The sequence below is a fragment of the Lepus europaeus genome, chromosome 14 (genome assembly GCF_033115175.1).
Source record: "Lepus europaeus isolate LE1 chromosome 14, mLepTim1.pri, whole genome shotgun sequence".
Classification (NCBI taxonomy): domain Eukaryota; kingdom Metazoa; phylum Chordata; class Mammalia; order Lagomorpha; family Leporidae; genus Lepus; species Lepus europaeus.
Window position 1 is genome coordinate 30,050,426 of NC_084840.1, and position 17,479 is coordinate 30,067,904.

Here is a 17,479-nt window from a genome sequence, read left to right on the forward strand (position 1 = left end):
TTTCAAGTTGAGAAATTAAGACTCAATGATGAAATATACAGGTTTTCTAAAGGTTCATAGAAAATGCATATTATGAGAAAAACTATACATGGCTTTCAAAATTACCTGGCACAAAAATAACTTATCTTTTAATTTCATTTTCAATGAACTTTTCAAATCTCCTTGGAGGTCTGATTGGCTGCGTTTCATCTAATATGCCCCCCCCCCAATGAATGGTATAATAAATATAGCAGATAATTTTGGAAAAAAATAGCTGCATCTATGTAAGATAATGACATAAATATAACAATGGTTTGGGAGAGTATTTTCTTAGAAGCCTCAAATCAAAAACAGAATAATTTCATGTTACAGAATAGCAAAGTAAATGTCATTGTGAGCTGAAAATGTAACAAGTTTCTCCCTTACCTGGTTGACAGTGATTACACCTTCTTCCTTGACGGTTAGGCAAGCATGGGCACTGGCCAGTGACTGGGTCGCACACAGTCCCAGGTAATGTCCCCAAGGAGTCACACTCACACATCTGGCAGCCTTGAACATCGCCAATGGTCAGATTGTACCTGTGGGGCTCACACTGGTTACAGTGCCGACCTGTTACCCCTGATTTGCAAGGACATTGTCCTGTGGACTTGTTACACAGCAGAGAACCATTCACTGTCCCAGTCTCATCACAGTTACAAGGCAGACAGAGAAAAGAATCGTTTCGCTGTAGGTAGAAATACCCGTCCAAGCATTCATTGCACTGTCTCCCTCCAATGTTGGGTCTGCAGGGGCACTGCCCTGTTCTGGAGTCACAGTCCGTCCCAGCGACTGAGCCTGCTGTGTTGCAGTCACAGGCCTTACAATCAGTGACGTCCAAACCATAAAAGTTTTCTCTGCAGGTGTCGCACTGAAGTCCTCTGGCTTCTTTTTTACACTCACACTGCCCAGAAAGAGGATTGCAGAATTTGTTCACTGAACCATGGAGGTTACACTGGCAGGGCTCACATCCATCATCATTTAAACTTCGAAGAAATTTAAATCCAAAATTGCAATGATCACATCGAAGCCCTGAAGATAAAATACCATTTAAAAGAATAGGAAGGGAAAATGATTCAATTGAAGATAGGTAAATCACAAACAATGCTACTGCAAACACTTCACACGGACACAAAATACCGAGTGTTTTCTCACAAGCAATGCCACAGAAGGCTATTTGGATACTGAAAATACAATGGCAATACTTAATTTAGCTCTCATACATAGCTTTGTTTGCAATTTTAGAAAATTTTAATTATTTATTACATAACGCAATGCAAATTGCTTAATGCAGCTGGTTGTTCTATTATCCATATTGGAGTTCTTTTCCATCTTAACAAATATTAAAATCATTTTTTAAAAAGAATGTTAATTTAAAGGTATAGAATTGCATATTACCACATAAGTTATATTCCTTGAAATCAGAATTCCCCAAACATACTTAATAAGATGTTAAGTGGGGTTACAAATTTTTAGTTCCACAAGGAGAATAATTTCTAGAAATATAATGTGTACAGCCTGGTAACTATAATAATGTCTACTTGAAAACTGCTAAGAGATTAGATCTTAAATGTTCTTGCCAGAAAAACATAAGTATTCGAGGTGGTGAATATCTTAATTACATTGAATTAATCATTTCATAATATATAAGTATATATCATTCATGTATATATTAAAACATCATATTGTACCCTTTTACAATTTTTGCTTATTGTCCTTTAATAAAGCTGAGTAAAAGAAAAAATAAAACATTAAGCTGATTCGTATTTTTGTGATAATAACATACTCTTCCTTCTGAATATCATACTTTCAAATAATTATTATGAATAAAACTGATCTAATTTTTATTTTAATCCTTTTGTGTGCTCCTATATTTTATCATTTTCAATTAATATAAATTATGCTCTTCTTGGCTCATAAAGCAATCATATGGCTTGTCATATTGTATGATTCAGAATATACCTCTTAAGCACTAAGTAAATTCTGTTCTTTATATCACTTTTACTTAAAGGAGAACATATTTACATTTTCCAAATGGAGAAAAATGTTTTGTCATCTAAACTTAAATCTTCAACAACTTAGGTTAGACTCCAAAAGGGTATTACAATCAAAGGAATAAAAAAGGAATTTAGAATAGTAAATGTTTAGATGCAAAATGTTTCCCTGAGATAGTCTTCATATATTCATGAATTTAAATAACTGACTACCTGGAATTGAATCAACTGAAACATTTATTTCAAGCTACAAGAGCAATAAAAAATGTTAGTCCTAAAATAAGAGTCAAAAACACATTGAGGAACTCATATGAAGAAAAGCATTTCCTAAAGTGGAAGGAAATGCGTAATATGTATGTATATATGTGGATAAAAATTCAAGAACTCCAATAGGAGGCAAGTTCTTTAACAGTGATGAATGACTCACCTAAGGCATATCATTTAATTTCAATAAGGAAAATAAAAAAGGACCACTATTGCTGCAAATTTTAAAAATAACTGTATTGTTAACAAGAATTATGACTCATTTTGAACTATTAAAATTGGTCTACATGGATTCATATCATATCAGTTTTAAAAATATGCGCAGTGCTTATTTGAATATGCCATACATATTCCTGACAGGTAATCTATTCCTAACGATACTCAGGAAGGCCTACAGGGCATCACATTCAGTGTTAACAAGTACAGGCGAGTTAGCACACTTGGCATTTAATTCACATTCTTCTCCCTTTTTATTCTAGATGAATGACCTACTTTAATAAAATTATTGGTGCTAATGCATTTTACTGGTGATAGAATCATTAGTAAGATTTAACAGTTTTGTTAACTCTAACAGTTTGCTTTCTGAAGCATATACAATATACATTTGTACTTTCTGTTTTTCCCCCTTCATATTAACAACGTAAAATTGAGTAAGGTTACTTGCTAATCCAATTAGGCCAATAAATATAATTGTATATTTATGTTTTTGCTAAAATACTGAAACCACAGAAATAATTCTAGAAATAATTGTTCATAATACTAAAATGATATAGTCATCATATGTTCTTGCAGAAAACTATACGGAACAACCAATAGGTAAATAACATGACAAATTCTATGTAGATTTGGATTTTTTCCCTTCCTCAAGCTCAGAAATCTAACCACCACAGGAAATACTCCCTTAATATAGAAAAGTAGCCATCTCATTGTATGTTTCACATTAAAGAATAAAGGATGCCACAGGGACTGAATTCAAGTCTTATGAATTAATTTGGCATCACAGATAATATATAAAAAGATGTGCTTCTTTTGAAAAGCCAGTTATTTCTTTCTTGCTAAAAAGTTAGTTTGGATATGCTTGAAATGCACAAAGATAAGGCATGTCACAGATTTTGACCCAATCTTTTTGGAAGTCAGAGAAATCTCATGTAATACCATCAAGAGCATCCATATTCCTTTTTATTAACGTAAATTGGAATGCTTTGCTAACTGAACTCCATAACATGATAAATGTATAACTAAAAATGTAAAACATGAAGAATTAGATTCAGGAATTACATGACAGAAGTGAAAGCATTAAAGGTAAGTTCATGTACACGCGTGCAAATGCATGTGTGTGTGGTCACTGCTGGGCATGTTTTATTACTGTAAGGCGCAGGTCAGTATTACAAAAACCATGAAATACTCAGTGACTTGAATGACAATAGAAAGGCAAAGGTCTTTTTTAAACTTCCTATACGAACCAAGATAGATTCAGTTACAATACTGGACTCACTTCATCAGGAAACTTTCCTCTCATAATATTCTCATATATCAAAATTTCAAAGTGCATTATGTATATAGTGTGTTTTGGGCACTTGATAAATTTTGTCCTTATGTGGCGGTGGTTCCCCTCAAAAATGTTGGATGTAATAAATTGCTATAATCAAATCTAATTTCTGAAAAATACCTGTGGGAGTAACAAACAAAAAAGCACGTCGTGTATAAAAAAATGATAAATAACACCGAAGGTAGCTGTTTATTATAATCAACTTGGCAGTGAATTACAAAATTAAAATTATGTGGCCCTTTATAACTAACCCCAGCAATATACATGATCTGTGGAATTATGTTGACTTATTTTGCATTTCATAGGAACAGTTCAAAGAAATATAATAGAAAAAAATGGAAAGATTTATCACAAAGCTCCCTGTAGCAATGAATATTTTGAAAAAAATCCATTTATTTTGGTCTATTAAGAAAACTAGCATGGAAATGATTTGCTTAGAACTCATTAAGTATAAAACATTTTGAAAAAGTGCTAATTTTCTAAAAGAAACATCTATGCAGTCAGCAAATGATATTTTTCTGTGACTTATTAGTATTGGACCATGTGAACTAATGCAGCTACAGAATAAAGGAAGTTCTAAAGGGTTGATTAAACTAAGCTTCAAGCTGTAGTTTGATAGAAATATTAATTTAATCATTTTTAGACAGTTAATTTCATCCAAATTGTTTTTTTTTTTCAGCCTGCCTTGAGCGAGGAAATTTGCTTTACTCTTCAGTTAAGAAATCAAATAGAGAATTTTATTCCAGATGGTAATAGAGATGTGACTGTAAACTTTTGCATTACACATACCAATAACGTTTGCTTTGCACTTGCACTGGCCTGAATTTTGGTGACAGGTAATATCTCCATCCACTGTCCCAGAGGTATTGCAGTTACAGGGACTGCAGCCATCAGGATCCAACTCTTGTAGATTGTAGAATCCATTCTGGCACTGATTGCACTGTCTGCCAGACACATGTCTCTTACAATTACATTGGCCTCCAATCTAGAGAAGATAGAACATTTTGTAGAATGATGAACGTATCTATTTTTAGATAATTTGCTCATTAGGTACAAGACAGGGAGGGAGGGAGAGAAAAAAAAACTTTAAATGTTAAATAGAAAAGAAGGTAATAAGGTATTTTTCCTCTTGACACAAAACATGGATGGCTTCAGCAGGGTGCATATATAGAACTGAATGGAAATAAACTCCACCGAAGACAGCAGTAAGTGAGTAAAATGGAAAGGGAGAATTAAGCATAACAGAGTACACATATATACAAAGAATTCAAAATATAGAGATGAAAAGACTAAAAAATAGTTCATTTGGTTTTGTTTCATTCCTCTCACTATTTGGTTGACCCAGACACATTTTATATACGCCAGGTGTTTAAACTAAGAAGCATCTTTCTGTAATAACATCGTCCCATCAAGGTTTGTACAGTGTGTTAAGTTTTTGTTAGTAGCATCACTTATGCCTACTGATACTAACCTTAATATCTTTTTCTTATACAACTCCCCTTTCAGGAATATTCAGTAAACCTATCATTCATTGATAGTATTCTTTCATCGTACTATGACTGTTTGGCTGATTTATATTATGATAAAATATACAAAAACACTACTTGTTTTAGAGTATTTGAAAGCAATTTAAAACACTGGGTATGTTTTCTCTTCAAGCTGCCACCATCAGAATAAAATTACACAAAACATGCAATGGTCATCTACTGTATACATAGATAATATGAGGGTACTTCAAAATGTTGATGGAATAATAGAATCAAAATATGTTATATTAGTGTGAAAGTTCTGAAATCCACGCACAGTTTGCACATAGCATGCATCTTTCTTGAACTAGTTGAAGCACGCTTCCACTGTTAGTACACAACAGAGCTAAAACTTAGTTGGAAGAGGACAAATGTAATGAGATGTAAAATAAAGATGAGAAACTTAATAATAACTCGGGAATGTAATAGAGAGCTGTAGACACAGACTCAAATCTCTGTTAACAGTCAGGAGTGGCCTTTCTTCCCCTCATTTTCCTTCACTTGAACTAAAGCCAGCTAGTCACAATTACAGGTATGGTTTCCACAGATGGAAGTGTCCTACATGTGGGAAGACATGATTTGATCTACAATGATTTCAAGGTATCAAGAACTATCATAGGACTTTAGGACTCAGTTGCAAGAATTTGAATGGAAAAGAGCTTTAAATGAAACTATTTAAAAAAATCTATCATTCACTGCTTCATTTTTCCCTATCTGAGAAATAGGAAGAAACTGAAATTATTTTAAGATCAGATAATTTACATGAAATGGTGTAAGATCTTGAAAATTAAAGCATTATAAATACACCAGATGCAATTGTGGGTAACAATGAGTCTCAATACTCAAAACACATTGCAGATTTGTCAAACTGAACAACACTATGCATGCCTCCTCACTCCTGCCTGTGTTACCTACCCCCAACTCCCATCCAACTCCATAAGAAACCAGATAATCACTCACGATAGGAATCTGGTTTACAGTGCAAAAATAACTGGTGCTTATTTGTCACATATAGCCATGGTTAGTACTCTGATCAACACTGGTATACCTTCTGATCATTTAGATTTTTTTTTTTTTTTGGTGATTCACGTGTGTTATTTCTGTTCTCCAAATAGTTGACAAGAAATATAAGTGGTTGGGCATGTATTATATTTCTGTCAAGGAATAATCTAATACTTTCCCTGCTTGTAAAGAATGGTCTTTCAAAACCAAGGAAGGGTGAAAAAGAAATAAAAATGCATTTTGTATAAAAACTACCTTTTATATATTTTGTTACATTATTATACATGCATCAGATGGAGCATCCTTACCTCCTGAAACCTAAATAAGACTGCTGGTAATTTTAATTCCACTCCTTCTGAGGGATAGAAGTGCTGCTTAAGTATATAAACTTTCTATATGGGTGAATAATCTCATAGTCACCCTGGCCCTAAATTTTTGCTTTTGGAATCTTCTTGACTCCTGAGAGCTCTGCCCTATATTCACCAGCGGGAAAACTTGGCCAATGTTTCAAATCAAGAAGGAGAATATTTGTTAAAAAAAAAGAAAAAAAGAAAACATTACCAAAGATTTGGGGTAAATAGGAGAACAATTTATAACATTCCTTTATTTCTCTATTAATCAGAGGTTTTCTTAGATTTCTGCACTCACCCCTCTCTCTTTCCTCCTTGCTTTGTCTAATTTTCTCTGTGCCTGATTCTCACTTTTTCAAATTGAACACCTGACAAATATGCATTATTGCCTTGATTCCTGCCAACACTTAAGTTTTATCAAGCTGTCTTTTGCAAATAAAAAACAATTTTCTCCATATGAACAATTCTGCTACAAATTAATATAATTTACCCTCATTTTATTCACCTAAGATTTTAATACTATGATATTTTTACCCTCATTTTATTCACCTAAGACTTTATACAATACTTATAGATTATAGCTTCTCTATATTAGCTATATCTTTTCAAATCTTGCATTGCTTATAAACAATTGTAAGAACATAACAATATTTCCCATTCTACTTTTCTTCCCTCTGCACTAAATTACAGTAAAAGTAAAATGATAAAAGCCTCATAATTTTATAAGTCAGGTTAATTTTAATAAGTTTCTCAAAACCCAGCAGAAAATACAAAGTTCACTTCTGTACTAGTCTAAGTGTGATGACTGCAAATGTACTTGTATTCTACAACCAATTCCTGCCTACAAAGTAGAGACAGGTATTCCTCCTCCTCCCTTAAAAAATATACTTACAGTCTTCTTACTGTTTGTTGAATCCTTTACTTAATATAGGGTTAATCTTATGAGTATAAAGTAAACTGAAAGTAGATCATTATACAAATTAGGAGAGAGAACACGAGAGGAAGGGAGTGGAAGGGTGGGAGCGTGGGTGGGAGGGAGGGTAGAGTGGGAAGTATCATATGTTCCTAACTCTGTATATATGAAATACATGAAATTTGTACACCTTAAATTTAAAAAATACACTTAGAGTCAGATAAAACACTCTTTCCATGCTCATTGATAGAATATTTCCATACTAACTCTAGATTAACATATTGAAAACAATGTAAGCAGAAGGTTAGAATGGTTATACATCTTGTGTTCATTCTCTTTTACTGGACTTACAACTCTCAGATCACCTTGTGAACAAGCTCAAGCTGTCCTGTTGGAGCGTCAGAGGACAATGAAGAGAAACTGATGTTTTCAGCCAATAGGTGCTCCTAACACCACAATTATATGCTTGCTAACCACCACATATGTGAGTGAGGCCTCTCTCAGTCATCTAGCAACCAGTATTCTCACCATCTAACCATAGAAAATGAGGCAGTCACCAAAACAGCCATGCCAATCCAGACCAGCACAAAGCCAAACCATAGAATTCTAAATCATAATTATTATTGTGTTAAGCCAGTAAAGGAAGTCACACAAGTTAACAGCTATGATATTGACTACAACATCAATTAAATTTGTTTGTGCCAGATGCTGTGAATCTTTTCTTATTGAGTGCTAGATATTTTAGTGTTCTTATAGATATTCCTGACCTTTGATCTGGGATGTAATGAAATTACTTGGGAACAGTTTGTTCCCTGAAGGTGTTGTTCTTAATATTTATTAGGTGGTACTGCAGCAGTTCTCCATCTAATTCTCTGGCAACCGGGGGTTTTCTCCACTTGTGCTTCACAAATAGGCACTATTCCCTGTTTTGTATAAATACAAAGCCCTATTACCTAAATTCCTTACAGCTTGCATTTTCTCCTGCCTCAACACATGGAATGACCAGTAGTGAGCTGCATATTTAAGGAAGATACTTTGAATATCTATGGAATTGCCCCTTTTCCACTGTTTCTCCTCTGCAAACTCTAACCACTTTGGATTCGCAAAACTCTTGCTCCCATCTATTACAACTTCTTCGGGCAATTGGAATACTCTTCTAATGTATTTCTCATCTCACAGGGAACACTGTCATTTCTGCCTAATAGCCAAGGTCTTGCCAACAATTGCTTGATATATATTTTGACCATTTTTTTGTCATTTCAGGTGGAAATATGAATCTAGTAGATTTACTTGTGTAGTTGGAACTAGAAATCTCAAAATGACTTTTTGACTCAATTTTGGAGAAGATGAGATGACAAAATCCAGAGAATTTCCATTAGCTGAATCACAGATGGAGTTGCATTGGAAACTATTCATTTGGCTTGTACCATAAGCTTCAAGTTCTGAAAGCAAATAACACAGAGCTCCAAAGAAGGTTAGCAAAGATACCTTTGCACATTATACCAGGGAAAAGGAATGTACCAATGAAAAATGCCAAGCTGACCCTCCATTGCTCAAGAATCATCTTCTTAAGCAGCCAAAATTGGAGCTATAAACCACCAATCACTCCATCAGCACATTTCCTTAAACACAAATTCTGAAATACAGCAGAATTTGTACGGAGACTGGCAGAGGTGCAATGTACAAAATGCTCAGACGTCTAAGAAACAGCATGAGAAACAGAATTCAGAAACATACTGGTTTCTCTGCCTGTGACTGAGAGTAAAGTAAGGGAACAGATTCATTTTCATGTGGCAATGATTCAAGCACTTTAAATGTATACCTTTTTTGCTTCATAAAATAACTCACTTGAAACAAAAGTTCTTGCCTCAATCTATGTTACCACTAAATAATATGTTACTGTCCAAAACAGTTAATTAAATTATGATTAAGCTGATCCTTAGGTATACATGTGAAGATGGTGGTTTGTGCTCAAGATGATGGAAGTAAAGGATAAGCATATTGTATATCTTTGGCTATCTGAAAAAGGACTGACCTTGCTAGAAATGGTTCACTCAAGTAATAGTAAAGAGAAAATAATCATAAAGAACAATAGGAAAGGAGTAAAAATAACAATAAAGTGATTATTTTGCTGAATAAAAAATGTAGGTATTGATTAATGATAACTATTGTCATGAAAACATACATTTAAATAATTATAACCAAAAGTAAGAGTATTTTTGCAAAATCCAGATGAAGAATTTGCCTATTTCCTCTTTTTCCCAACACTATAATAAAATAAGAACCTTTTTTAAAAAACTATAATCCAAAAATTGACTGACATCAGTAAGAAAAATAGGAAAGTAAAAATTGTACTATTAATTTCAAAGGCAGAAAATGTGAGGAAGACATATGAATACTGACAATATTCTTGAACTAACCAGAGAAACTAAAATTTCCACCTGAATTGGATTTCTAAAATAAGGAACTGAATTTTCCCATAGAACCCTTTAAAGTCTTAAGACATGGGACAGTAAAACATTGAAAGGAAGATGTTGCTAGCCTTAAATTAAAACACAAATTCTCAACGGGGAGTGATTTTGAAGCCTAAGGACAATGGGCAGCGGCTGGAGAATGTCTTGGGTGTCCCAGTTTGGGGAGGACTTCAATACACATCCAGTGTGGAGAAGCCTAAGAATTATCTAAATATATAATTTATACAACAACTCCTCTCCCCAAAACATTATTCAGGCCAAAATATCCAAAGCTGAAAACCATGGTTAGAGGAATTCTATTTAACGTATTTAGAGTTTCAAGTCTTTTCAAGTCCATACCCAAATCATACCTACCCCATAATGACATTCATTTTGCTGTCAAGAAAAATTGAAATCAACCAGCTCCATTTCATGAGATCATCAACAGCTTATAAGTGAGTGGAAATGGAAGTATTAGGTAACAGTCTGAATATACTGCCTCTTCTCTACCAGCACCACCATTTCCTTCTTCTGCAATGCCTCTAGTAAGCTAGGAGCAATCTTACAATTTTCATTTTGAATTCCTTTTCAAGTATTACTCAAAGACACAGGGAAGTTACATGAACTAAAGAAATCCTTACATAACATGGATGAGAAATTCAGCATAAAAATACAGATATTAAAGAAATATTAGGAATGAGGAAATCAACTTGTCAGATAAATACTACAGCGGAAAGCATTAACAACAGGCTTGGTTAGGCATAAGAACGAGTATCTGAGCTAGAAAACAAGTATTTTGAAATATCTCCATCAGACAAAAAAATAAAAGAGAAGGAGGGGGCTGGTGCTGTGGCATAGCAGGTAAAGCTGCAGCCTGCAATGCTGGCATCCCATATCGTCGCCGGTTCAAGTCCCCACTGCCCCACTTCCAATCCAACTCTCTGATATGGCCTGGAAAGCAGTAGAAGATGGCCCAAGTTCTTGGGCCTATGCACTTGTGTGGGAGACCCAGAAGAAGCTCCTGGCTCCTGACTTTGGATCGGCACAGCTCTAGCCATTAAAAGGAACTGGGAGTGAACTAGCAGATGAAAGACCTCTCTCTCTCTCCCTGCCTCTCCTTTTCTCGCTGTGTAACTCTGACTTTCAAATAATAGATAAATCTCTTTTAAAAAATGAGAAGGAGGTGGCAGAAGAATTAGCAAAAACAGAAATAATGTTCAGGGTCTATAGGATACTACCAAACAGCCAAATATATCTTAGGAGTTTCTGAAGGAATGGAAAAACAGAATGACTTAGAAAACTTATTCAATTAAGTAAGAGAAAATTTCCCTAATTTGGAGAATTATATAGACATCCAAATTCTGGAAGCACATAAAACCCCAAATAGACATGATCAGAAAAGATCTTCACCATAACAAATTATAGTCAAACTTTCAAAAGTATTTTAATTTAGAAAATTTTCTAAAATTTGCAAGAGAGAAACATCATATTACTTTTAAATGATCTCCAATTAGATTGACAGATTTCTCATCAGAAACTCTACAGTCTAGGAGAGAATGGAGAGATATAATCTAAGTTCTAAAAAAAAAAAGAAAATCAACCCAGAATACTGTACCCCTGTGAAACTCTCACTTATAAATGAATTTGAAATAAAGATCTCTGAGAATAACAAAAATGTCTCCAAGATAAACAAAAATTTAAAGAATTTGTTACAACCTGATCAGTCTTACAAATGATACTTAAGGATGTACTACACACTGAAACAAAAAAAGATAATCATCATCATGAAAGAATTTGAATGCAGAAAACCTCTTAGTAAAAGTACAAAAGAGATCCAAAACAAATTATATGAATATTTATGGAAATATGGCAAGCCCTAGTCAATACATATCAGCAGTAACTTTGAATGTAAATGGACTAAATTCTCCAATTAGAAGATACAGGGCCAGTGCGTAGCTCACTTGGCTAATCCTCCACCTGCGGCGCCGGCACCCCGGATTCTAGTCCCAGTTGAGGCGCCAGATTCTGTCCCGGTTGCTCCCTTTCCAGTCCAGCTCTCTGCTGTGGCCTGGGAGTGCAGTGGAGGATGGCCAAGGTCTTTGGGCTCTGTACCCACGTGAGAGACCAGGAGGAAGCACCTGGCTCCTGGCTTTGGATTGGCACAGTACGCAGGCTGTAATGGCCATCTCGGGGGTGAACCAATGGTAAAAGAAAGACCTTTCTGTCTCTTTCTCTCTCTCTCACTGTCTAACTCTGCCTGTCCAAAAAAAAAAAAAAAAAGAAGAAGAAGAAGAAGAAGATACAGACTGGTTTTATGGTTTAGAAAATAAGACCCATCTATATACTGCCTACAAGAAACACACCTTGCCAATAAAAATACAAACAGAATGAAAGTGAAAGAATGGAAAAAGTTATTTTATCTAATTTACTGGTGATGATTCTACTTTTTAATTTTAAATTTTAGAAACTCATTTTATTATCAAAATAATTGGCTGCTTATTAAAATAGCCCAAATTAGGATATTCCGTGTATTTACTTTAACTTTTATTTAATGAATATAAATTTCCAAAGTACAGCTTATGGATTACAATGCCCCCCCAATTTGTATAATAATGTAATTTCAATTTAATTTAAAATCACAGGCTTAATGTTCCACTAAATAAAGAGTTTAACCAGTAAAAATAGAAAGATCACTGCTCATCAGGAATATAGACAAGAGCTATAAACAGTAATCAAATCCCAAGATGTCAATTTTATTAATATACTTTAAGAGGTTTTTTTTTTTTTTTGTACTGTATATATTAGCTACCACAAGTCAGAGAAAACTTGTTTGTCTATTGGATCTGGCTTATTTCACTAAGCATAATGGTCTCCAGTTCCATCTTTTCTGTTGCAAAAGACAGAATGTTATTCTTTTTATGGCTGAGCAGTATGCCATCATGTAGGTATATCATATAGCTTAGATATTGTGAATTGTGCTGGAGCTTTTATGAACATGGAGGTACATGTAACCCTTCCATGTGCTGCTTTCATCTCCTTTGGATATATTCTTAGGAGTGGGATAGCTGGGTCATATTGTAGATCCATTTTCAGATTTCTGAGAAATCTATACTGTCTTCCACATTGGTTGTACCAGTTTACATTCCCACCAACAGTGTATTGAGGTACATTTTCCTCTACGTCCTAACCAGTGTTTGTTATTATTTGATTTCTGGGTGGTAACCATTCTAACTGTGGTAAGGTGAAACTTCATTGTGGTTTTTGTTTGCATTTCTCTGAAAGTACTATGCCTGACCATTTTTTCAAGTATCTGTTTTTTATTTGAATTTCATATTCTAGAAAATGCTTGTTCATGTCTATTGCCCTTTTTTAGCTGGATTATGTATTTTGTTGTTGAGTTTCTTAAGCTCCTCATATACTTTGCATATTATTAATCCTTTATCAGATGCATAGTTAGCAAATATTTTCTATCAACTGGTTCTCTACCTTGTTACTTGTCTCCTTTGCTGTGAAGAAACTTCTTAGCTTGATGTAATTCCCTTTGTCTATATTCTTTTGTTTCCTCTGCTTTTTGGGTTTCATTCAAGAAGTCTGCCTAGACCAATGTCTCACATTCTTTCCTTTATGTTTTCTTCTAGTAATTTGATAGGTTTCAGTTCTTAGGTTTAGACCCTTGATACACTGTGAGTTTATTTTTGTTTAGGATGTCAGGTAGGGATTTTTTTTTTTTTTTTGACAGGCAGAGTTAGACAAGAGAGAGAGAGACAGAGAGAAAGGTCTTCCTTTTCTGTTGGTTCACCCCCCAAATGGCTGCTATGGCCGGTGCGCTGCACCAGTCCGAAGCCAGGAGCCAGGTGCTTCCTCCTGGTATCTTATGCCAGTGCAAGGCCCAAGAACCTGGTCCATCCTTCACTGCACTCCCGAGCCACAGCAGAGAGCTGAACTGGAAGAGGAGCAACCGGGACAGAATCCGGTGCCCCAATCGGGACTAGAACCCGGGGTGCCAGCGCCACAGGCGGAGGATTAGTCTAGTGAGCCGCAGCGTCGGCCAAGGTAGAGGTCTTATTTCACATTTCTGCATGTGGAGATCCAATTTTCCCAACATCAGTTGTTGAAAAGAATGTCCTTTCTCAAGGACAGTTGGTTATAAGATGTATGGATTAGTTTCTGGGTTTCAATTTTGTTCCATTGGTCCACATGTCTAGTACCAGGCTGTTATGATTATAACTGCCCTATATTATGTCTTGAATCTGGTATTGTGATACCTCTGGCTCTACTTTCCATATTTAATATTGTTTTGACTATTTGGGGTCTTTTGTGTTTCAATACTGATTTTATGATTGTTTTTTCTAGATATGTGAAGACTGTCCTTGATATTTTGATTGGAATCACATTGAATCTGTAGGTTGCTTGGGTAGTACAGACATTTGGATTATATTAATTACTACAATCCATGAACAGGGGTGATTTTTCCATTTTTTTGTTTCTTTTTCTATTTCTTTCCTTAATGTAGAGATCTTTCACATCCTTGGTTAAATTTATTCCAAGATATTTTAAATTTTTTGCAGCTATTGTGAATGGGACTGATATGCTAATTTATTTCTCAGCATGACATTTTTTAGTGTATACAAATGCTTTTGATTTTTGTGTGGTGATTTTATACCCTGTAACTCTGCCAAACTCTCTTATGAGTTCAGTAGTCTCTTAGTGGAGTCTTTTGGTTCTCCTTTATATAGGATCCTGTCATCTGCAAACAGGAATAATTTCAATTCCTCCTTTCCAATTTACATCCCTTTTGATTTCTGTTTCTTGCTTAATAACTCTGGCAAAATCTTCCAAAACTATATTAAATAGTAACATCATGAGTGGCCACCTGTGTCTGGTTCCAGATCTTAGTGGAGGTGCTTTCAGTTTTTCTCCACTCAATATGATACCGGCTGTGAGTTTGCCATATATTGTGTTGACTGTATATTCTTTATATGCCCAATTTAAAATTTTCATAATGAAAAGATGTTTTATCAAATACTTTCTCTGCATCTATTGAGCTCACCATATGGTTTGTAGTCCTCCATTTGTTAAAGTGATATATCACATTTATTATTTTGCATATGTTGAATCATACCTGTAGTCCTGTTCAGTTTGTTTACCCCATGGATGGCTACAACAACTGGGACTGGGCCAGGTGAAGCCAGAAACCTATTCTGGGTCTCCCTTAAGAGTGGAGGAACTCAAATACTTGGACCATCCTCCATTGCCTCCCAGACACATTAGCAAGCAGCTGGGTAGAAATTGGAGAAGCTGGTACTGGAACTGGTAATCCAACATGTTATGGTGATGTCCCAAGAGGCAGCTTAACTGTTGTGTCTTTCCCTGGGTAGCATGTACAGGAGGGGTAATGATAGATACACAGAAAAATAAGCATATATAACAAAGGAATTACTGCACCTAGGAAGAATGAAAAATATGGATGTTTCAGTTAGAGTTGATGTGATTTTTCTAATGGATCATATATAGTCAGTAAGAGAAAGAATCCAAAGATGATATCATGGCTTCTGGTCAGAGTAAATGGAGGCACAGAGTTGTCATTAATTAAGATGAAAAGTTTTTAGATAAAGCAGACTTGGAAGGGAAATCAGACCAGTTTGGGACACATTAAACTTGAGAGATATGTTTCATGTCATGTCATGTACTTTTGTAAATATGAGTATGGATTTCATTTGAAAATTGTCAGTGCTTATAGATGACTTATAAAGTAAATATCATCAAGGGGATGAGTGTGAATACAGCAAAGACCTAGAGAATTCTGGAGAACTCTCCAAGTAAGTGGCTGGGGCAAGTGGAACAAATGGCATAAGAGAAAGAGGGACTGGCCAGGGATTTGGCAGTAAAACCAGGAGAATATGGTGTACTGGCATCCAAGTGACAAGGGAATGATCAACTATTTCCAATGCTGTTTATACATCAGATAAAATGAGATAGACCATGCCTTGGGCTTAAAAAGCCAGAGGCCCTTGAAAACTTTAACAAGAAAAGTTACAGGGTAATGAAGAGCGCAAAGGACTGATGGAAACAGCTTGAGGAGATAACAGGAGAATAGAATTTGGAACATATACAAGTACTTTAAAGACTTTTGCTGAAAATGACAGCCAGAAAATGAGTCAATAACTAAAGAACAAATTGTGATCAAGAGTTTTCAAATGGAAGACAGAGCATATCTGCATGCTAAAAATAAACACTGAACAGGGAAATATACATCGATAACGCCTCACCAGACACCATGATCTCTGCTTCAGGAAGGCAGTCTCTACTCATCTGTAACAATTTTCTATTCTGAGCTCCTCCAAATTAGAGGATTCTTCCTCCTTCTGCTATCTTACAGAATTTATTGCTTCTACCATTATGTAATTCCTCACTGCTTAGCATGTGTTAAAATTATTATAAGACTATCAGAAAATACCTCTCTCTAGTGTACCATTAGCTACCCCAGGGTCATAACCTTTTGCAACTTTACATCACCCATTAATCCATCCAGGTATTTTACTGTAGTGGATGCTCTACAGCAGGATAATTTAGCAAATGAACCTTCGATTTCTTATAGAACTCTTAAGCTTACAACAACAATATCAACAAACTTTTAAATACTTAGAATACCACAGGCATAATGCTGCAACATTTTAGACATGCTTTCCCTTTAGGAATAAATAATTCCATGAAGTATTATAGTTCTATTTGAAAAACTGACTTTTCCTAAATTATATGGGGAAATCAGTCACCGTGGTGCTAGATAGTTGTGCATTTTGCTACTGAGTCTTAGAATTTAACTCTCTCATGTCCAATTTCCTTCATAACTGAATGGTATCAATTCCTTAACCATTTGGATTATGTGCTATAGTTACTAGCCACAGTATAAACAATACTTTGTGAACAACCTAAAATATCTTAGTCTTCATTACTTTATCTGTAAAATGATCACAGATTTGTTGACACAATTAACTGAGATTACTAACACAAAACTTCTCAGCATAATTTCTGGATCATACTAAGTTACTAAGTGCTTGGTACAGATTAGGTATAACTCATATTCCATACAGGTCCAGAACAAATATGACTGAGAGACATTTTCAACCCTTCTAATGTAGTCTTGATGGATATTGTACAGGCACTTGCGAAGGGAAAAGGCTAATCACTTGCAGCCTGTGCAAACATTCCAAAGACCTGGAATATTCCCTCGCTCCTTTTTAACTGAGAGTGGCAGATAGAATGAGAGCGAGAACACTCCCATCTGCCAGGTTACTTCCCAAATGCCTACAAAGGCCAGGGCTGGGACAAAATAGAACCTGTGAGCAATAGGCAGGAACTTAATCCAGGTCTACTATATGGCTTCCAGAACCTCAGGACCTCAGGTGCTTGAGC

At 35.2% G+C, this 17,479-nt stretch overlaps 1 protein-coding gene across 1 annotated transcript in view; it reads right to left on the reverse strand.

Annotated features, from left to right (window-relative positions):
• USH2A (usherin) overlaps positions 1 to 17,479 on the reverse strand; it is an 855,126-nt gene that overhangs the window by 607,585 nt on the left and 230,062 nt on the right. The window contains exons 11-12 of the mRNA XM_062211324.1: positions 4,612 to 4,807; positions 406 to 1,047 (exon numbers count right to left, since the gene is read on the reverse strand). Coding sequence (XP_062067308.1) covers positions 406 to 1,047; positions 4,612 to 4,807 — 838 coding nt within the window. The remainder of the gene's footprint in view (positions 1 to 405; positions 1,048 to 4,611; positions 4,808 to 17,479) is intronic.